The 22,106-nt window shown below is 47.1% G+C and overlaps 1 protein-coding gene across 1 annotated transcript; it reads left to right on the top strand.

Moving 5' to 3' along the window:
- Window positions 1-2,628: 2,628 nt before the first annotated feature.
- On the top strand, window positions 2,629-11,738 carry LOC120930465 (protein ALP1-like). Its single transcript, XM_040341650.1, has 2 exons — window positions 2,629-3,119; window positions 10,859-11,738. Exons 1-2 carry the CDS (start codon window positions 2,797-2,799, stop codon window positions 11,736-11,738), a joined length of 1,203 nt encoding a protein of 400 aa, XP_040197584.1. The 5' UTR covers window positions 2,629-2,796.
- The last annotated feature ends 10,368 nt before the right edge of the window (window positions 11,739-22,106 follow it).

Below are 22,106 nucleotides of genomic sequence, written 5' to 3' on the forward strand. Positions count from 1 at the left end.
TGCCCCTATAGAAAAAATATTTCAGGAACCTCTCCCTGACTATGTACTTGACAGAAACACAGTATATCACAGGTGCACAGGTGGTGTGGCAGGTGTAGTGCTGTTGAAATACTCAGTCACCTATAGAGTGCTGACTGCCCCTATAGGAAAAATATTTCAGGAACCTCTCCCTGACTATGTACTTGACAGAAACACAGTATATCACAGGTGCACAGGTGGTGTGGCAGGTGTACTGCTGTTGAAATACTCAGTCACCTATAGAGTGCTGACTGCCCCTATAGGAAAAATATTTCAGGAACCTGTCCCTGACTATGTACTTGACAAAAACACAGTATATCACAGGTGCACAGGTGGTGTGGCAGGTGCAGTGCTGTTGAAATATTCAGAGTCACCTATAGATTGCAAACTGCCCCTATAGCTGAACAAAATTCCTAAACTATATGAAGCACAGCAGATGTCACATGAATAGAGTGCTTGTTGATATTTCTGGAGCAGCATACACCTAAAACTGTCCCTAATCAGATTCAGCAGCCTTTCCCTCACATAAGTGAAGCAGTGACAACGAGCCAGATGCCATAAGATGATGCAGATATCAAAGAAATAAAGTGTGCTTCTTGATATTTCTGGAGCAGCATAGCAGCATAGACCTAACACTGTCCCTGAGCAGATTCAGCAACCTTTCCCTCACATAAGTGAAGCACAGTGACAACGAGCCAGATACACCTAAGACTTTCCCTAAGCAGCAGATTCCAGCAGCCTTTCCCTATCATGAGTGAAGCAGAGTGACGATCTGTGCTGTGTGCCTCTATCTAATATAGAGACTGGTCACATGATGGGTCACATGCTGCACTGGCCAATCACAACCATGCCATAAGTAGGCATGGCTGTGATCAGTAGTGTTGAGCAGAATACGCCATATTCGATTTCGCGATATATCTCGAATATATAGTTGAATATTCGAGATTTATTCGCTAAATTCGAATATTCGTGATATTTTATCGAAATGAAATGATTGCGAATTTTCGCTATTGCGAATGCGAAAATAATTGCGAAATTTAGATAACTGCGGTAGGAGCACTCTGATTGGCTCAGAATATTCTTGATATTTTTTCGAAATTTCGCAAAATGCGAATGCGATATTTACTGCGCAATTTCGAAAAATGCTGTAGGAGCACTCTGATTGGCTCAGAATATTCGTGATATTTTACAATACAAAATAATTGCGAATATTCGGCAAATGCGGAAGGAGCACTCTGATTGACTCAGAATATTCTTGATATTTTACAATACAAAATAATTGCGAATATTCGGCAAATGCGGAAGGAGCACTCTGATTGGCTCAGAATATTCTTGATATTTTACAATACAAAATAATTGCGAATATTCGGCAAATGTGGAAGGAGCACTTGGCTCAGAATATTCTTGATATTTTACAATAAAAAATAAAAAGTGTTTTGCATTGGTGGTGATTCTTTACTCTATCCATCTGTCACAGCCGTTTGTCAATCAAACACCTTGAAGATTGAACACGTTCATGCTGCATGCTTTGGACTTTTTTTCACTTCACATATCAAAGACATTTTTATGAAAGATTATTTTTCTATTATTGGGACTATATTTCTTTATATATTTGTTTCACTGTGTATTTCACAAGTTATTTGCGCTTGCTTATTTTATAATTTGCCCACATGTCTTGTCACTAGACATATTTTTTATTCTTGTAGAGCGACTCCATTTTCTGTCTTGTATTAATTTATGTTGTATAACATTTTTGAGTTGCTGCTGTATTCTCCCCTTTTTTTAAGGTATGCGCAATTTTTTCCTTCTTACAAAAAAAAATAATATCAAACATACAAATATTAATAACAGAAACATACACAAAGCCCCCCCCCCTTTTGCATCAGAGACAATCAGAGTTCTCCTACCACAGTTATCGAAAATTCGCAATCATTTTCGCATTCGCATTAGCGAAAATTCGCAAATTTTTTTTTTTTAAATTCGGCAACATAAAAGGATCGCCTCAGCTTAGCTACTCGGCCCAGGGTCTCTAATCATACCAGCAATGCTTTTAGACGTCGATAGGATGTGATCTGTTTTAAAAATAAAATTGAAAAAATTCGAATATTCGGAATCGCGAATATTCACCGCGAAATTCGAAATATATCGCAAATACTCGAATATGCCATATTCGAGCCGAATATTCGCAATACGAATATTCGTGAGCAACACTAGTGATCAGTTTCCAGTCACAGTAGTAACACGAATGGCGATTGGCTGCCGTGCAGCGCGCCAAAACATACCCGAACTCCGAACCCGGACTTTTTCCAATTATTCGGGTTCGGGTCCGGGTTCGGGAAAAACCCAAAGTCCGTACCGAACCCAAACTTTACAGTTCGGGTTCACTCAACCCTATTAACAAGTTAAAATGTAAGATTTAGGCTTCATTTCCACTGACGTTTTTAAAGTGAGCTGTAAAACAGCTAGGTATGCCTGGAAAAATTTGCGTTAAAAACGCGAAATTTACCGCGTTTTTGCATGCGCGTTTTTGCATGCGCGTTTTTGCGCGTTTGCGCGCGTTTGTGCGCGTTTTTTAACGCTAGCGTTAGGCAGCGTTTTTAAAAAAAAAAAAAATCTCTAGGCTATAAACACTCCCAAATATCCCACAATGCATCAGAAAACATAACAGAGCATGTGTCGGAGCCATTTTGTTTGGAGAGAGAGAGAGATAGTGAGAGAGGAGACAGCATATTTCAGTTGCTAGTAATTTTTGGCATCTTGTCAAATTTGAGGAGAAATATGGATCCCGTCCTGCAAAAAGTCGATGAGGCGATCATTCTGATTGCCTTGCGGAGGCAACGGAGGAGACAGGAGGAGGAGAGAAGCAGGAGACGGCATCGATATTGGGTGCATCCTATGGTCTCCCATCGGGTCTCAACGGGCTATTTTCATAATCTTTATTCAGAATTGCGTATCTATCCCAACAAATTTAGTAACTTCACTAGAATGTCAGTGGCACGATTTGACGACTTGTTGGAGAGGCTCAGACCGAGGCTGACCAGGATGGACACTGCAATGCGCAACTCGATTTCACCGGAGGAACGGCTCTTAGTGACACTCAGGTAAGTGCAAAACACATATGGGTTACGGTTAGGTGATAGGGTTAGGCGATATTGTTAGGTGATAGGGTTAGGGGATAGGGTTAGGGTTCTGGGATAGGGTTAGGGTTCTTGGATACAGGTTATGGTAAGGGATTATGGTTCTGGGATAGGGTTAGGGGCAGGGCTGGTGCAAGGATTTTTGACACCCTAGGCGAAACCTCATTTTGCGCCCCCCTTTGGCTCTACCCCTGACCCCACCCTCTTTTTCATGCCCATGTATACCACACCTATTTTTGATTGCTACCATTTTTTTTGGGGGGGGGGGGGCAGTCACTGAGCCTGGAGGTGGTGGGGCCATCAGTACGGCGCCACTGACTATTGTGTGCTCTAGGCTGGATATATAGTGTGCAACCTCCATCAGTGCAGCTTATCATTGGGAACTCCTCATTATGGGCACAGCAGGTGTACAGACCCCAGAACTGAGCATAGGGATGGTGGGAACCACGCACAATGGGCACAGCGGGTGTACAAACCTCAGAACTCACCACAGGGATGGTGTGAATCCCTTAAAATGGGCACAGCAGGTTTACAGACCCAGGAACTATGTTTATCCTTATACACGGGACCTGCGGCAAACCCCCCCCCCCCCCCAGCTAGTCAGTGCCCAGGATGAATGTCAGGAACTGGGCAGAAGACACTTCAGTTTTAGGCTGCTCTGTGTATTGTGGAAAAAAAATTTGTGAAAGCAACTGCGCTAATAGATATAAAAAATGAACAAACTAATGCTCATAAAAAATACACGTGTATAAACAAAATCAATGTAGAGAAAGCTGCACCTTCCTGTAAATATTGTACAGTAATAACATAAAATGGAAAAAACAAGATGCGCTATACAAAAAAAGAAGAAATTTTTTTTCCCTAAAAGTCATGACATAGATCAGTGTCCATAAATGATCTAAAACGTAAAGAAAGTCCTGATCCCCAGTGAAGTGAAGGAAACAGAAGAAACAGTCCGTAAGTGATGATCTAAGGCTGTGGTGACGATCCAATAAATAGAAAAACCTCCACCATAAATCAATATGTCTGCTTACCAGATGACCAGCGGTCTCTTAATTAAAAGAAGACCACAGAAGGCGTGTAGGTAAACACTATGGCAGTTGAATTGTAGAAAGACTGAATAGCCAGTACACCTCCGTCTCAAGCCAATCGATGGAAAATTGGGGTCCCGATAATCATGGAAGACACATAAGGGCCACAATAGTGTAATAACGTAGGTAACATTTATTAAAAAGATGAAAAAAAACGCACTTACATATAAACGATATAAAATAGGCATGTCAAATTTGGAGCTCCGGCCGGAAGCCAAACCAAAAAGACCCGTCCAGGTAGGTAGGGAAAGGTGCAGTCAACGGGGGGTGATCCGATACGACACTCGTTCCGCCCGACCGGTTTCGCGAAAACTCGCTTCCTCATGGGGCACGGGTGGCATACCGAATCACCCCCCTTAAATAGCAAAAAGTAACAAAAAATAGTGGCCACTGGGCGTCATCGTACACACGTGAACGCGCATGCGTGCGCACCGGAAGCAATACAGGTCAGACCAAGTGTGACTCTAGTATGTCCTAGGCGCCAGTGCGCATGTGCTCGCGCTCCGCGGAGCCCAGGACCACAAAAACACGGGATAGTACCCGATCCGGACAAACAGGCATTAGATAAAAGAATCGCCAGCCGGATGCCACGAAAACGGGGCCCGTGACTGGAGTATACATGACCCCAAGACCGCACCGTGACGCTCAAGGTGACCTCCGCATCACATGACCGAGAACGCCGACGTCACACGTCGGCGTGCGGCCGCAGCGATACCAAGCCACCAGAGAGCACGACGCGGACCAGAAACAAGGGGGCCAGGCCTCGTTGTGGGTTGCCAGCTCCACCTCCCTGACACACTGATTGGTCAGAGAAGCCAAGCCTCGTTGTGAGTGAGGTGAAGCTGCCGCACAGTCACAATAGCATCCCCAAGGAAACAAATGGGGAAAATAAATATATAGATCGGCAGAGCACATCAATACTCTAGCGGACTAGAATTATAACTTTATGGCTGGCACAACTATGCACCGCAACACCCAAACGAATAAACAATAAATGAAACTAAAAAGTTAATACAAACATTAGTAATGTTTAAAAGGTGCTGACATTCTCTAAACATATATTAACCTTCGCTGGCATGACCAGCATGCATACAGTGAAGGTTGAACGATAATAACTAGCCAATACAGTAAAATTATATAAAAGGTCGTTACTATAATGTTATGGGCACCGAAATATAAAACTGTATCGAACTGTAACTAAGAAGATTTGTAAAATTTAATACATTCACCAGATTAATAAAAACAGCTTGGCGCAACAGATGGAACTGAGGGACCTACTAAGCACAGTGACTCTAAATCACATAATGTCAGAAAGATCTCTGGAGATTAGGCACATATGGATACGATGAAAAAAAAAAAATGTTTATGAATTATTAATGAAAGCATTAATATCCGTATCAATATTCAGCCCAAAAGGCGTATAGGTTTTGACCCGGTGGATCCAGGCCATTTCCTGTCTCGAAATCTCACGGACTAGATTACTACCTCTCCAATGCGGGCGATATTTGTCGATTCCGATGAACAAGATATTGGAGGGATCTCTATTGTGCTTTAAGTCGAAATGTCTGGAAACAGAATGCTTGTCAAAACCACTTCTGATTTTGGCAATATGCTCATTAAGCCTAACTGACAGGGCCCTCTTAGTGCGGCCGATGTACTGAAGGCCACAAGGGCACTGGATAAGGTATATCACACCTTTCGTCGAACAGGTTATGAAAGGTTCGACTTCAAATGTTTGTTGGGTGACTGTGGACTGGAAAGAACAAATTTTCCTCTCCCTGCACCTATTCAGGGTACAAACCTGGCAACGTTTGCATCTGTAGTATCCTGTGAGATTCTCAAGGAAAGTCCTTGATGCCTTCGGAGGGTCATGTACACTAGGAGCGATACGACTCCCAATTGTAGATGCACCCCTGAACACCACACTAGGCCTTACTGGGAGAATTGGAGCTAACACCTGGTCAGTAGTGAGAATATGCCAGTGTTTCTGGATGAGTTTCTTAACACTGAAGTGCTGTGCAGAAAATGTTGTAATGAAGGGTAGAGAGAATCTGTCACCTTGATCTCCCTTGATTTTGTCTACAAGGAGTGATGCTCTGTCAATGCTCCTAACCTTCTCCATTGATTGGAGTAGACTGGTACCATCGTATCCCTTCTCCTCAAATCTTTTAGAAAGAATCGAGGCCTGCCTCTCAAATGTCAGGGGATTGGTGCAGTTTCGTTTAATACGCATAAACTGTCCCAGGGGAACAGATTTTAACCAAGATGGTAAATGGCAGCTGTCTAAAGGTATATAGGCATTGCGGTCAGTTGGTTTGAAAAAAGTAGACGTAACAAATCTGCCATCCTCAATAGTAATCTGGAGGTCCAGAAAGTGAATGGAATGTTGACTAGTCTCAAAGTTAAATTTAATTCCCCTAGTGTTCTGATTCAGCTCAGCCATAAAGCTGAGGAGATCTGCCTCGCTACCATCCCAGAGGAGGAGGACGTCATCGATATACCTCGACCAGAGTAGAATCTCGGGTCGGCGGTGATCATCGACGACGTCCTCCTCCCACTTGGCCATGAAGAGGTTGGCCAGACTGGGGGCATATTTAGCCCCCATGGCCACACCCCTATCCTGGCGGTAAAACATGTTATCAAACATGAAATAATTATGGGAGGCCGCGTATGTTAGCAAGACCATAATAAAACCTATTTGGGCTTGTGCAAGGTCAGACTCTGGTCGAGGTATATCGATGACGTCCTCCTCCTCTGGGATGGTAGCGAGGCAGATCTCCTCAGCTTTATGGCTGAGCTGAATCAGAACACTAGGGGAATTAAATTTAACTTTGAGACTAGTCAACATTCCATTCACTTTCTGGACCTCCAGATTACTATTGAGGATGGCAGATTTGTTACGTCTACTTTTTTCAAACCAACTGACCGCAATGCCTATATACCTTTAGACAGCTGCCATTTACCATCTTGGTTAAAATCTGTTCCCCTGGGACAGTTTATGCGTATTAAACGAAACTGCACCAATCCCCTGACATTTGAGAGGCAGGCCTCGATTCTTTCTAAAAGATTTGAGGAGAAGGGATACGATGGTACCAGTCTACTCCAATCAATGGAGAAGGTTAGGAGCATTGACAGAGCATCACTCCTTGTAGACAAAATCAAGGGAGATCAAGGTGACAGATTCTCTCTACCCTTCATTACAACATTTTCTGCACAGCACTTCAGTGTTAAGAAACTCATCCAGAAACACTGGCATATTCTCACTACTGACCAGGTGTTAGCTCCAATTCTCCCAGTAAGGGCTAGTGTGGTGTTCAGGGGTGCATCTACAATTGGGAGTCGTATCGCTCCTAGTGTACATGACCCTCCGAAGGCATCAAGGACTTTCCTTGAGAATCTCACAGGATACTACAGATGCAAACGTTGCCAGGTTTGTACCCTGAATAGGTGCAGGGAGAGGAAAATTTGTTCTTTCCAGTCCACAGTCACCCAACAAACATTTGAAGTCGAACCTTTCATAACCTGTTCGACGAAAGGTGTGATATACCTTATCCAGTGCCCTTGTGGCCTTCAGTACATCGGCCGCACTAAGAGGGCCCTGTCAGTTAGGCTTAATGAGCATATTGCCAAAATCAGAAGTGGTTTTGACAAGCATTCTGTTTCCAGACATTTCGACTTAAAGCACAATAGAGATCCCTCCAATATCTTGTTCATCGGAATCGACAAATATCGCCCGCATTGGAGAGGTAGTAATCTAGTCCGTGAGATTTCGAGACAGGAAATGGCCTGGATCCACCGGGTCAAAACCTATACGCCTTTTGGGCTGAATATTGATACGGATATTAATGCTTTCATTAATAATTCATAAACATTTTTTTTTTTTCATCGTATCCATATGTGCCTAATCTCCAGAGATCTTTCTGACATTATGTGATTTAGAGTCACTGTGCTTAGTAGGTCCCTCAGTTCCATCTGTTGCGCCAAGCTGTTTTTATTAATCTGGTGAATGTATTAAATTTTACAAATCTTCTTAGTTACAGTTCGATACAGTTTTATATTTCGGTGCCCATAACATTATAGTAACGACCTTTTATATAATTTTACTGTATTGGCTAGTTATTATCGTTCAACCTTCACTGTATGCATGCTGGTCATGCCAGCGAAGGTTAATATATGTTTAGAGAATGTCAGCACCTTTTAAACATTGAACAAAAATGGGGAGTATTGCCTCAAGTGTATAGATTAAAAATAGTACCTTTTCATCCCGATTATGCATAATACTTAATGCATAAACACTTAATGGTCGACCGGCCATCAGGTAAGTAATGTGGATCTGTCCATCGGCGGTCCGATGGCATAGCCGTGACCATCGCAGGATGTGTTTGGCAGTATATTGGGGTTCTTCCTCGGCGCAGTTCACTTTACCTCTCAGTCCATGCATTACCATGCAATTGTCATTCACATGGATACATTCCTCTTATGACACAATACTGGTTTTACCAGCATTTTTGGACCTTTTTTACCCATTGCGCATTTAGTCTCCCCACCTTGCTGCCTTGCTCACACCCCTTGCCCGGCACATCTGGTAAATATCACCAGGCTCTTGTTTCCTTATGGCCTGGCTATATTCTTTAAGAGATTTTACTGCGATCTCCACAATCAACCATCCCCTTGTCCGCCGCGGGGGGAACCCCCTGGGCCGCCTGGTTTCCGCATATTATCAATTGACTCATTTGATTGGCAGTCCTGACGAAGCGGCAACCCCGCGAAACTAGTCGACGTTTGACCAATCATTGAAATGTTTTTATTTGTTTTGCAATTTTTATACATTAATAAACTTTTTTACATCATTATGTTTTATGTAATTTCATCAGTACCGAGATAGTCCCTCCCAAACCATTGAGTGGGTGGCGCGGGGTCCAGCTTCAGCTACTGGTCCCTCGCCCCCCACTCGCCCCCTCTTTACCTTTTAAACATTACTAATGTTTGTATTAACTTTTTAGTTTCATTTATTGTTTATTCGTTTGGGTGTTGCGGTGCATAGTTGTGCCAGCCATAAAGTTATAATTCTAGTCCGCTAGAGTATTGATGTGCTCTGCCGATCTATATATTTATTTTCCCCATTTGTTTCCTTGGGGATGCTATTGTGACTGTGCGGCAGCTTCACCTCACTCACAACGAGGCTTGGCTTCTCTGACCAATCAGTGTGTCAGGGAGGTGGAGCTGGCAACCCACAACGAGGCCTGGCCCCCTTGTTTCTGGTCCGCGCCGTGCTCTCTGGTGGCTTGGTATCGCTGCGGCCGCACGCCGACGTGTGACGTCGGCGTTCTCGGTCATGTGATGCGGAGGTCACCTTGAGCGTCACGGTGCGGTCTTGGGGTCATGTATACTCCAGTCACGGGCCCCGTTTTCGTGGCATCCGGCTGGCGATTCTTTTATCTAATGCCTGTTTGTCCGGATCGGGTACTATCCCGTGTTTTTGTGGTCCTGGGCTCCGCGGAGCGCGAGCGCATGCGCACTGGCGCCTAGGACATACTAGAGTCACACTTGGTCTGACCTGTATTGCTTCCGGTGCGCGCGCATGCGCGTTCACGTGTGTACGATGACGCCCAGTGGCCACTATTTTTTGTTACTTTTTGCTATTTAAGGGGGGTGATTCGGTATGCCACCCGTGCCCCATGAGGAAGCGAGTTTTCGCGAAACCGGTCGGGCGGAACGAGTGTCGTATCGGATCACCCCCCGTTGACTGCACCTTTCCCTACCTACCTGGACGGGTCTTTTTGGTTTGGCTTCCGGCCGGAGCTCCAAATTTGACATGCCTATTTTATATCGTTTATATGTAAGTGCGTTTTTTTCATCTTTTTAATAAATGTTACCTACGTTATTACACTATTGTGGCCCTTATGTGTCTTCCATGATTATCGGGGCCCCAATTTTCCATGGATTGGCTTGAGACGGAGGTGTACTGGCTATTCAGTCTTTCTACAATTCAACTGCCATAGTGTTTACCTACACGCCTTCTGTGGTCTTCTTTTAATTAAGAGACCGCTGGTCATCTGGTAAGCAGACATATTGATTTATGGTGGAGGTCATGCTCTGTGTATTGTGCCTAAGAAGGAGAGGAGCACATATTGCTCCCATACACTTCTATTGCACCGGCTCCACTAAAAATCTGCATTCCCCAGTGACTGACTGAGCAGCGCCGTCTCTGCACTCCTCCCCTCCTCGCACTCGTCTATCCCGTTACTGACACCCGGCTCAGCTCTACACATACACAAGGCTGTGACATCACCACGAGAGAGCGCTGTGTATACACAGCAGCCAGACTTGCGCACTAGGTGTCAGTGCGCTATAGGATAGAGGTTCAGGATTAGGTGATTGGGTTAGGATTAGGGGATTTGAGTTCTGGGATAGGGTTAGGGTTAGGGGTTAGAGTTCTGGGATAGGGTTAGGGGATAGGGTTAGGGTTATTGTATAGAGGTTAGTTATGATTCGGGTTTAGGGTTCTGTGATAGAGGATAGGGTTAAGGTTTAGGGTTATGATTAGGTTAGATTTAGGACTTATTTTTATTTATATTTTTTTTCAATATGTCCATTTTTTGTTTTTCTTAGATACCTTGCAACTGGACAGAGTTATGCAACCTTACACCATTACTTTCTTCTTGGTGTAACAACTGTTTCCAGAGTCGTGAAGGAAACATGTGTGGCAATATGGGAGGAATTGCATAACGTCGTCATGCCAGAGCCCACAGAGGAGATCTGGGAATCTGTTGTTGACACATTTTGGGAGAAGACACAGTTCCCAAATTGCATAGGTGCCCTTGATGGGAAACACATCAGGGTGAGGAAGCCTCCGCACTCAGGATCCTCATATTACAACTACAAGAAATATTTTTCCGTGGTCCTACTGGCATTGTCAGATGCAAACCTCAAATTTCTTTTAGTGGATGTGGGAGCTTATGGCAGCCAAGGTGACGCCCGTATTTTTCGAGAGTCGACCTTTGGACGCCGTATTCATGCGGGACAATTGAACATCCCCGAAAGCAGGCCTCTACCCTGCACTGAGGAACCCAGTTTGCCTCTAGTTATGGTGGCAGACGAGGCCTTTGGTTTGGCCGAAAACCTCATGAGGCCATACAGCCGCTATGGTCTCAACCGGCAGCAAAAAGTCTACAATTACAGACTCAGCCGTGCACGCCGCGTTGTGGAATGTGCATTCGGGGTGTGCACAGCTAAATGGCGCGTGTTGCTAACAAGCATACACCTTGATGTAGAGAACGCCATTAAAGTGGTTCTGGCTTGCTGTGTTCTCCATAATTATCTTAGGGACAATGACAACAGCAACGTTGAACCGGAGCCCAGTCAACAATCACAGAGGGTGCAATTTATGGACCTACGCTCAACGGCAAGGGTCATGAGCATTCGCAACCAGTTTGCTGCATTTTTTGAATCCCCAGAAGGAGAGGTGTCATGGCAGAATGATTTTGTGTGAAAGCCAAAATTTGAAGACACATTGATTCCAATACAGCCAACTTCTGTACAGATGGAGCTAAATTTTGAATAAAGATGTATACAGTATAACTTTCTTTTTTTTGGGGGGGAAATAAAAACATTTGTCTAACACAAAAAACTGTTCATATGTCCATTTTTCCTGCTGACAAGCGTATGCTATGCTTTTTTGAGTCCTTAGCATATGCTTGCCTTAAGGCAGAGGGCAAAGGCCAAGCTTACTCCCGTCTGAAGGCAGAGGGCAAAGGAGCCCTTTGCTCTCTGCATCTTGGCAAGCGTATGCTAGCCCTTTTTCAGTCCTTTGCCCTCTGCCTTCAGGCGTGAGTATGCTCAGCCCAAAAAGGGCTAGCATACGCCCGTCTGAAGGCAGAGGGCAAAGGAGTCCTTTGCTCTCTGCATCTTGGCAAGCGTATGCTAGCCCTTTTTCAGTCCTTTGCCCTCTGCCTTCAGGCGTGAGTATGCTCAGCCCAAAAAGGGCTAGCATACGCCCGTCTGAAGGCAGAGGGCAAAGGAGTCCTTTGCTCTCTGCATCTTGGCAAGCGTATGCTAGCCCTTTTTCAGTCCTTTGCCCTCTGCCTTCAGGCGTGAGTATGCTCAGCCCAAAAAGGGCTAGCAAACGCCCGTCTGAAGGCAGAGGGCAAAGGAGTCCTTTGCTCTCTGCATCTTGGCAAGCGTATGCTAGCCCTTTTTCAGTCCTTGCCCTCTGCCTTCAGGCGTGAGTATGCTCAGCCCAAAAAGGGCTAGCATACGCCCGTCTGAAGGCAGAGGGCAAAGGAGTCCTTTGCTCTCTGCATCTTGGCAAGCGTATGCTAGCCCTTTTTCAGTCCTTTGCCCTCTGCCTTCAGGCGGGAGTATGCTCAGCCCAAAAAGGGCTAGCATACGCCCGTCTGAAGGCAGAGGGCAAAGGAGTGCTATTTTGCATCATATAAAAGACAATTGAACACTTTTATTTACAGGTCAAAAACTATGTTTATTAGAAAAAAAAAAAAAAAAAATCAATTAGAGATGGTGATAGGTGGCGGTGGAGACTTGATCTCCATGGGGATGTGTGGATTCAGGACGGGGTAGGAATTGGGCCTGGCGCTCATTCCAATAATCCTGCTGGTGGCGGGGTGCAGGATACGGGGATGGAAAATGGGAGGAGGTGGCAGGTGTGAAATCACCAGATTGGGACTGCGATGGGGTGGGTTGTTGTTGTCTCTGGTGAGTGGGATGATATAGAGAGGGGGATGGTAGCACTGCTGAGGTGCCAGAGGCCATTGGGGGAGGAAAAGAAGCATTGCATAGATCGCCTATAGGTGGCGGCCTACCAGTTAGTTTGCAAAAGCGAAATTCTCGCGTTACTGCATATATGCGATCCATGCAAAGCTTCTCTTCTTCTCCCCCAATGTCCTCCAGGATGGGGTAGAGGCTGCGGCAGAAGGTGGTGCGAGGATTGTTGGGGTCCAAAAACGTATCTACATTGCGCCTCTCCTGCCGCACTTCCTTCAGCAGTGTTACCAAATCTTCATCCCCCTCAGTATTAGAGGCTCCCCTCGGCTGACGTCCACGCCCATGCCCACGACCACGGACACCACCACGACCCCTCGGTTCAGCAGCCTCCCGACTACCAGTCGTGACCACATCCATTGGCCTGGAATCCTGCAAAATTACACGAAAATTTATAATTGACATGTACATGGACAGACCGACAAAGAGATAGACAGGCAGACATAAGCAGTTACCTCATCTGGGCATTCACTTGCATCCAGATTCGGTGACTCGTTTACTTCGCCTCCTATGGGGCTGTTTGATTGTTGGAGGGAATCTCCTGCAACCTCCCTTTCAATATTTGAGGTTGTCCTGCAGATAATACAAAATGTATAAACATAATCAATAGCCATGGAGAATACCACCTGAAAAGCAATGTACATTAGAGCTGCACGATTCTGGCTAAAATGAGAATCAAATTTGTTTGGCTTAGAAGATGGATCATGATTCTCATGGTGTAAAATCATCTTTCACATAAAAAAAAAAAAAAAAAATAGGGATTAACTTGACTATTTTTTTTCTCATTGAATTTTTTTTAGGCAATCATCATTTACAATAACCACGGGGTACCGGGGCCGATGCAGGGTGCCATGCTGGGGCCGCTGCGGGGTACCGGGGCCGATGCAGGGTGCCATGCTGGGGCCGCTGCGGGGTACCGGGGCCGATGCAGGGTGCCATGCTGGGGCCGCTGCGGGGTACCGGGGCCGATGCAGGGTGCCATGCTGGGGCCGCTGCGTGGTACCGGGGCCGATGCAGGGTGCCATGCTGGGGGCGCTGCGGGGTACCGGGGCCGATGCAGGGTGCCATGCTGGGGCCGCTGCGTGGTACCGGGGCCGATGCAGGGTGCCATGCTGGGGCCGCTGCGGGGTACAGGGGCCGATGCAGGGTGCCATGCTGGGGCCGCTGCGTGGTACCGGGGCCGATGCAGGGTGCCATGCTGGGGCCGCTGCGGGGTACCGGGGCCGATGCAGGGTGCCATGCTGGGGCCGCTGCGGGGTACCGGGGCCGATGCAGGGTGCCATGCTGGGGCCGCTGCGTGGTACCGGGGCCGATGCAGGGTGCCATGCTGGGGCCGCTGCGGGGTACAGGGGCCGATGCAGGGTGCCATGCTGGGGCCGCTGCGTGGTACCGGGGCCGATGCAGGGTGCCATGCTGGGGCCGCTGCGGGGTACCGGGGCCGATGCAGGGTGCCATGCTGGGGCCGCTGCGGGGTACCGGGGCCGATGTGGGGTGCCTGGACCGATGCGGGGTGCTGTGCCGGGGACGATGCGGGGTACCGGGGCTGATGCGGGGTGCCTGGACCGATGCGGGGTGCTGTGCCGTGGACAATGCGAGGTGCGGTGGCAAGTGGTTAAACTACAGATTATGCATTCAAGTAAAATAAACTTACATATCTCTTTTCTCTCACTGGTATCTTCAATGTCTTCCCAACCAGGGCAGAGAGCTGCGCAGATGTCTTCCCATAAAGACACTGTCTTCACATGGTCTCCATGAAGGGGATGTGCAACATCCCATAATTCTGGATGTGCCTGGACTGCAGTGATTAAGGAGAGCTGGGACACTGCATTTGCCATCTTCTCTGTTCTCTCTTTCTCTCTCCACAAAGCACACGGCTGTGCAAAGCACTCCTGGGTAATTAAGTGTCCACACAGGAATTTCCTGTGTTTACAGATGCTGCAGTGACCAATGACATTTTAGCTGGGAAAAGTCTGGAGCTCAGAAAAGCCGCAGTAGCGTTTGTGCGCGTTTGCGCGCGTTTCTGCGCGTTTGCGCGCGTTTGTGCGCGTTTGTGCGCGTTTTTAAACGTCGGACGTTTTTACAGCTCTGTTTTAGGAGCCACAGAACGCGCTGGTCCCGCGTTTTTTTTACAGCTCAAAAACGCCTATGCCATTTGCAGCTCAAAAACGCCTATGTGGGTATGAAGCCATAGAATAACATGGACAGGCGTTTTTAAGCTGTAAAAAACGCTCAAAAACGAGGCTGTAAAAACGTCAGTGGAAATGAAGCCTTAAATGTAAACGTTAACTGTATATTAAAGTGAATGTAAACCATCACATAAACCCAGTGAAGTGAATTGCATGTATATCTGTTGTCTTCAGTATATATCCTTTAGAAAGTGCAGGTCGTGTTACAGATTTTCTCTTTCTGTTAAGCACTGAGAGTGGATTAATACAGCCAAGACAGCTGATTGGAGGAAAGGCACACACCCCCACTGCACATTGGCAAAGGAAGAAAGTAATGAGCAGAGCTCTGTTCTGAGAAGGCAAGCTGTCTGATAATCTATCTATGGCAACCTCCCACGGCACAAATTTCAGACTGCTTTTATCTCCTCTGTCGTTAAAGATAATGAGCGATGGAGCAGGAGAAAGCCACAGGACTCAGTGCTTTGAAGAGAGATAATAAAACATTACAGATAGATGTGCCCGGCTCAAATTGAATGAATCGTGTTAACATCCACTTTAAGGGCCGTTCGCACCAAAATGCAGTGGGAAAGACATGCACGTTTCCCACACCACACCCTTGTGAGATGCACATGGGTGCCAATGAATTGTTATTGGCACCCCAAACAAATGCAGTACATTTGCATCCACCAAATTGTGGTTTGAGCAGTGTATTCTGAAAAAGTGGTGCTTACACTACATTTTCCATGTTCCAATGCGCTTTGCTGTCTGAACTAGAACACACCAGAATGCATGAGAATTTACACATTGTGGTTTGAACCAGGCCTCCATGATGATAGTCTTTCATTTGCTGCTTTAACTTACCTGCTTGAGTAAAAATGGAGGATTGTTAAAGTTACACTGGTAAAGAACAAAGGGCCAGATTCACAAATGAGATACGACGGCGTTTCTCCTGATACGCCGTCGTATCTCTGTTTCTATCTATGTGACTGATTCATAGAATCAGTTACGCATAGATATCCCTAAGATCCGACAGGTGTAATTGTTTTACACTGTCGGATCTTAGGATGCAGTACCGCGGCCGCCGCTGGGGGGAGTTTGCGTCGTAAACCAGCGTCGGGTATGCAAATTAGGAGTTACGGCGGATCCACGACAGATTTTCGCGTTCGATACGTCGCCGCTAGTCTAGTTTCCCGTTGCAAAGTTAGTCGTTTTTTTTGGTGCCCTAACTTTAGTCAGCAAGCGTATTGCTGTCTAAAGTATGGCCGTCGTTCCCGCGTCGAAATTCAAAATTTAACGTAGTTTGCGTAAGCCGTCCGGGAATACGGAAGTACGCTACGCGCGTCGCCGTTCAAAAAAATTACGTCACGGCACGCAAAGCACGGCGGGAGTAAATAAACGGAGCATGCGCAGTAGGTCCGATGCGGGAGCGCGCCTAATTTAAATGGCACACGCCCATTTAAATTGGCCCGCCTTGCGCCGGAGGCCGCCGGCGTAGTTTTCATCGCAAGTGCTTGGTGAATCAGGCACTTGCGATTAAAAATTGCGGCGGTGTAACGTATCTAGGATACGTTACGCCGCCGCGATTCTACGTGAATCTGGCCCAATGTTTCTATGCACCCGTGAAAGAACAAAGGGCCAGATCCACAGCCAGCCGCTGTAACTTAAATATTCCTATTTAAGTTACACTGCCGCAAAATTTCTACCTAAGTGCCCGATGCACAAAGCACTTACCTAGAAATTTTCGGCTGTGTATCTTAAATCCGGCCGGTGCAAGGCGTTCCTATTCAAATAAGGCGAGTCCCATTTAAATTAGGTGCGCTCCCACGCCGGACGTACTGCGCATGCTCACAACGTCATTTTCCCGACGTGCTTTGCGTGGTTTTACGTTGCGCCGGGTTTTGAGAATCGCGACGGGTGTAAAAAAAAATACGAGTTGCGGAGGGAAAAAAAATAATCAGTAGATGGGGCGTGGCTTGGCGCGCGACGAGGATGGCAGCTTGTTGAGACGGCTCCCAGGCACACACGGCCCGTTAGCAAACTATACCCGACCACAGGCTCCCAGATGCCTGGTAAAAAGCTCCATTCTACGCCCTCATCCCGCCCGAAGCGGAATCCGGCGCCTTCATCGGCCAAAAACATTGCAGAGCTCTTCAAGCCGAGAACAACAGGCCGTGGTGTCACCGCCAGCTCCAAGATGGCGCCGACACGCCATGAAGAGGACTATAGTGACGACTCGCAGTCTGCTCCTGAGGGCTCCGTACACAGTAAGTCCTCACCTGATCACCCACTGACCTTGGCGGACATGTCGGTAATTGCTGCTGACATTAAAGCCACTTTCTCAGCGGCCCTTACCGACCTGAAAACGAGCATGATAGTGCTCAATGAGAAAATGGTGGCCACGGAATCAGCAGGGAAACGCAGAGATAGGGCGATACAAAAGATAGAAAGGGTCACTATGATTCATGCCCAACATCTGATAGACATGAACCGCCACATCGAGGACCTCGACAATAGAGGACGGAGATGTAATGTACGTGTACGGGGCATCCCAGAATCAGTGGACCCAGACCAAATTGTTGTCACATTGAGGAGTGTTTTTAACAGTCTACTAGAGAGGCAAGAAGACACTGAGATAGGCTTCGTAAGGGCGCACAGAGCGCTGCGGCCTAGAGGCCCTGATACAGCACCGCCGAGAGATATAATCTGCTGCCTGGAGAACTATGCCCTCAAAGAGGACATTATGCGCAAAGCCAGAAGGAACGACAACATTATCTTTAACGGCTCTACCATCATGCTGTTCCAAGACCTTTCACAAATAACACTGCGCAACAGGAGAGCCCTACGCCCCCTGCTGGAGAAGTTGCGGGAGAAGGATCTTAGATACACATGGCGCTTCCCTTTTGCCTTGAATATCTCCCATAATGGAAGACAGTACACGCTACGCACTCCAGATGAGCTTCCCGAGTTCTGCGAGGCCCTTGACCTAGGTCAGATTAACCTACCCGATTGGTACGCGGATTTCTTGCTACCGCCAGCAACACGCAGCCCACCGGACTCGCCGTTCTCCACCCCTGACAAGAGACCGATGAAGAGGTCCAAACAGGCTCGCAATGGAGGCCCAAGGAATGACACTCCAAATCGCTCTGTTGATGCTCCGGGGAGACGAGCCGAGGACTGACCGTGAGTTTTGACTGATCGCTCCCTTTGTTTCTACACTGTTCCTGTTACAATTATTTTTCCCTTTTTTTTTTTATTATCGTTATGTTGCTCTTTGCCTCATATGCCGGGACCATAACCCCCTAGAGGTCTACTCCACGCAACTGATGTGCCTCTGCACCCCACCCCACTGCTCACAATCGATCACAACGATCACTTCCAGCCATTAATCTACTGCCGCCTGATCGAACATCCCCCCCTGACTAAAGCTCTGTATGCCTGAATCTCTATAGCAATTTTGAGCTGACTGTTGGATACCTGAGAACTGACAAGGTCACCATTACCGCTCGTGCGAGCTGCCCGGCCTAGTACCCTGCCCTGGACGTGGCTCTCTTCTAGGTACGAAAACACACCTCCATGTTAGGATCTATGCGACACTAGACTGCATGAGAGGGACCCCGTGTGTATAACACGATGCTCTACAGGCGGGGTTGGGGGATCAGGGACCCTGGATGCCCTATGTCCTTTTTATTAGCTGGTCCATGGAATCATCAAAACTGTTTAGTGCCTGAGTTCATTTCATGTTTAACTTTTTTCTTTTCTTCTTCTTTAACATAAGGCAAGCTACTATTGATGTGCTGGAGGGTGGGAAATAGACCGTTTTCAAGTTTTAATATCGATTGTGCTGTTCTGGGGGTTATGATGCAGTTTCTCTCAAGAACTCTATGCTAACGGTCTGGCAGATCTGTTCACACTTAGGTTGAGTATTTGTTGAATAACCTGCAAGTTTGATCATGATTGATCATGTTTTATAGGGCTGTGTGTGCCGCCCGTTGCTTGGCAATGTCTGTCTGAAATTTTACACCTTTGGTTTTACTTTTCTCTTTTTTATTTTGTTGTGCCTGTACGTTCAGACAGTTACTTGCCTGAGGTACTGACATACCGTTGTCGTTGCCTCCCTAATACCCCACAAAGTGTCCTGACATCCTTTTGGAGTCGCGGGACACAACATTCACTGCAAACAGACTCACCCCAGCGGAACCGATTTCGGGTCCGTGGGGGAGAGCCTCTGTCAGTTGACCTTCTTCTTCTGACTCCATTGCTACTTCATTTCTTACTACTCCTCTCTCTTACTTCTGCACTACTCCCTGTCCTCTCTTACACCCTCCCTCCCATCCCACATTCCCCATCCCACCCACATCCCTAAAGTATTTTAATCTACCTGCTGCATAGCGAAACTGATAGACTCTGGGGTGTTGTTGCTGACTTGTCTCCTGCAGTTTTATCATACCAGGTTGCCTTGCCGACCGACCACGCTACCTGAGAAGATCGATATGGCCTACTCCTCTTTGGGGACCAGTCCACTGGTGATATCGCATAACGTCAGGGGGCTGAATATACCGGAGCGTCGCTCAACCTTACTAAAGGAGCTAAAAAAAGGTAGGCCACACTTTGTGTTCCTCCAGGAGACCCATTTTAGAACCAACCAAATCCCTAGACTCTTCAATGCTCACTTCCCAAGTGTGTTCCACTCAACCAACAGTGAGTCAAAATCAAAAGGCGTGACGATACTGATTAGCAAGAATGCACCCTTTCAACCCACAAACCAGTTAAGCGACCCAGGGGGTAGGTTCATCTTTGTTAAGGGCACATATGGAGGTTCACCAATGACCCTTGCAAACGTTTATTTCCCGAACAAGGCGCATGGCACCTTCTGCCAGAAACTTGTCAGGGAACTCGCCGGGTTTGCCAGTGGCTGTATCATCCTAGGAGGGGACTTTAACGTGCCCTTAAATCCCCTGGAGGACACCTCTAATGGGAAATCATGCATCGCCTATCGGCTCCTAAGACGACTCAAGGTGATGCTACAGTCTCTAAATCTGATCGACACCTGGCGTTTCTCGCATCCAGGGGGACGTGACTTTACCCATTTCTCGGTCCCTCATGCGAGATACGCCAGATTAGACTATCTCTTCATCACGCAACGTGACCTCACGAGATTGACGGGTGCACACATAGGCATTCAGACATTTTCTGACCATGCTCCGGTGTCGCTCTCCTTAGATGCGACACACCCCACTGGACGCTCACCCACATGGAGGCTTAACGCATCCTTACTGACCGACCAGACTACACTTGCCTCTTTGACCAAATCCCTGAAAGAATTTTTCGTGCTTAATGCCACCCCGGAATCAGATCCACTTGCAGTATGGGAAGCGCACAAATGCACGGTTAGAGGAATCTTGATTAGTATTGGGGCAAAACGTAAAAGAGAAAGAGAGGCCTTACTGCATAAATTGTCCACCCAAATTAACAACCTGGAGGCTCTCCATAAACAGTCGCTCTCCATTGATTCAGCCAAACAGCTGCTTGAATTGAGATGCGAACTACAGCAGATCCTAGACTTTTCAGCCAAGCATATGTTGTTCTTCAAAAAACGACTCTACTACGAAGCGGGTGACAAGTCTGGTAGATTCCTGGCGAGAGCGCTCCGTGAGTGCTCCTCCGCCAACAATATTGCTGCCATACAAAGAGAAGATGGGGGATTGGACGTGACAACTGAAAAAATCGCAAACCACTTCCACAGCTTCTACATGAAGCTCTATAACCTCCCACCTCAGCATAGACAGCCTCACATGATAGGCGATAGACCTCAGCTCATAAGGGAATACTTAGCCAGGAGTGGCATTCCATCACTCACAGACAATGATGTTACAAGCCTAGAAAAACCTATCACAGTGGAAGAGATAGGAGTAGCGATAGGACAGCTGAAAAACAATAAAAGTCCGGGACCGGACGGATATTCAGCTATTTACTACAAGACTTTTACTGAAAGCCTTGTGGTCCCCCTTAAAAATGCCTTGAACTCACTGTCTGTAACCAGAAAGGTAACCCCAGATTTTCTCTCGGCCCACGTGGCTGTCATCCCAAAGCCGGGTAAGGACCCCACGTCATGCTCGAGTTATCGTCCCATTTCACTTCTCAACCTGGACGTGAAGCTATTCGCCAAAATACTTGCCACTAGACTTAGCCCACTGCTCCCCGGGTTGATCGGTCTTGAGCAGGCAGGGTTCATGCCGAACCGAGAAGCTAAAGACAATGTTACTAAGACCCTGCTGCTGATTCATGCGGCGAGGGTGCGGAAGATCGAGGGCCTTCTCCTCTCCACTGATGCGGAGAAGGCCTTCGATCGGGTGGCGTGGGACTTCATGACGGCGGTATGCAACAGGGTAGGATTTGGCCCCTGTATGATGGCATGGGTGGCGGCGCTATATCAACACCCATCGGCTCGTCTAAAAATTAATGGTAGTCTCTCCGAAAAAGTAGAGATTGCTAACGGGACAAGGCAGGGATGCCCGTTGTCACCCCTGCTTTTCATCCTTACGCTTGAACCCTTTATCAGACTAGTCAAATTAAACCCAGATGTGACTGGGTTTCGTGTAGGGGACAGTGAGTTCAAGGTTGCGGCATACGCCGATGACCTCCTCTTTTTCTTGTCATGCCCCCACGTCTCGCTCCCTAATTTAATGAAAGAATTCGCCCAGTATGGCTACATGTCAAACCTAAAAATAAACTACACGAAATCGGAAGCTCTCAACGTTTCGCTACCAGACAGATTATTATCCCAGACTAAGGCAAACTCGCAGTTCCGCTGGGAAGGAAATGCTCTCAGATGCTTGGGGGTGTGGCTAACCCAGCATCTCAAAGACACGTTCGAGCGGAATTTTTCGCCGTTACTTAGGGAATGTGAGAAGGCTCTC

The sequence above is a fragment of the Rana temporaria genome, chromosome 3, assembly GCF_905171775.1.
Source record: "Rana temporaria chromosome 3, aRanTem1.1, whole genome shotgun sequence".
Lineage (NCBI taxonomy): Eukaryota > Metazoa > Chordata > Amphibia > Anura > Ranidae > Rana > Rana temporaria.

Excerpts from the sequence above, each read along its gene's own strand:
- LOC120930465 (XM_040341650.1), top strand. The coding sequence starts at position 2,797 with ATGGATCCCGTCCTGCAAAAAGTCGATGAGGCGATCATTCTGATTGCC. Across the intron at positions 3,120-10,858 it reads CGGCTCTTAGTGACACTCAG|ATACCTTGCAACTGGACAGA; the intron begins GTAAGTGCAAAA and ends TGTTTTTCTTAG.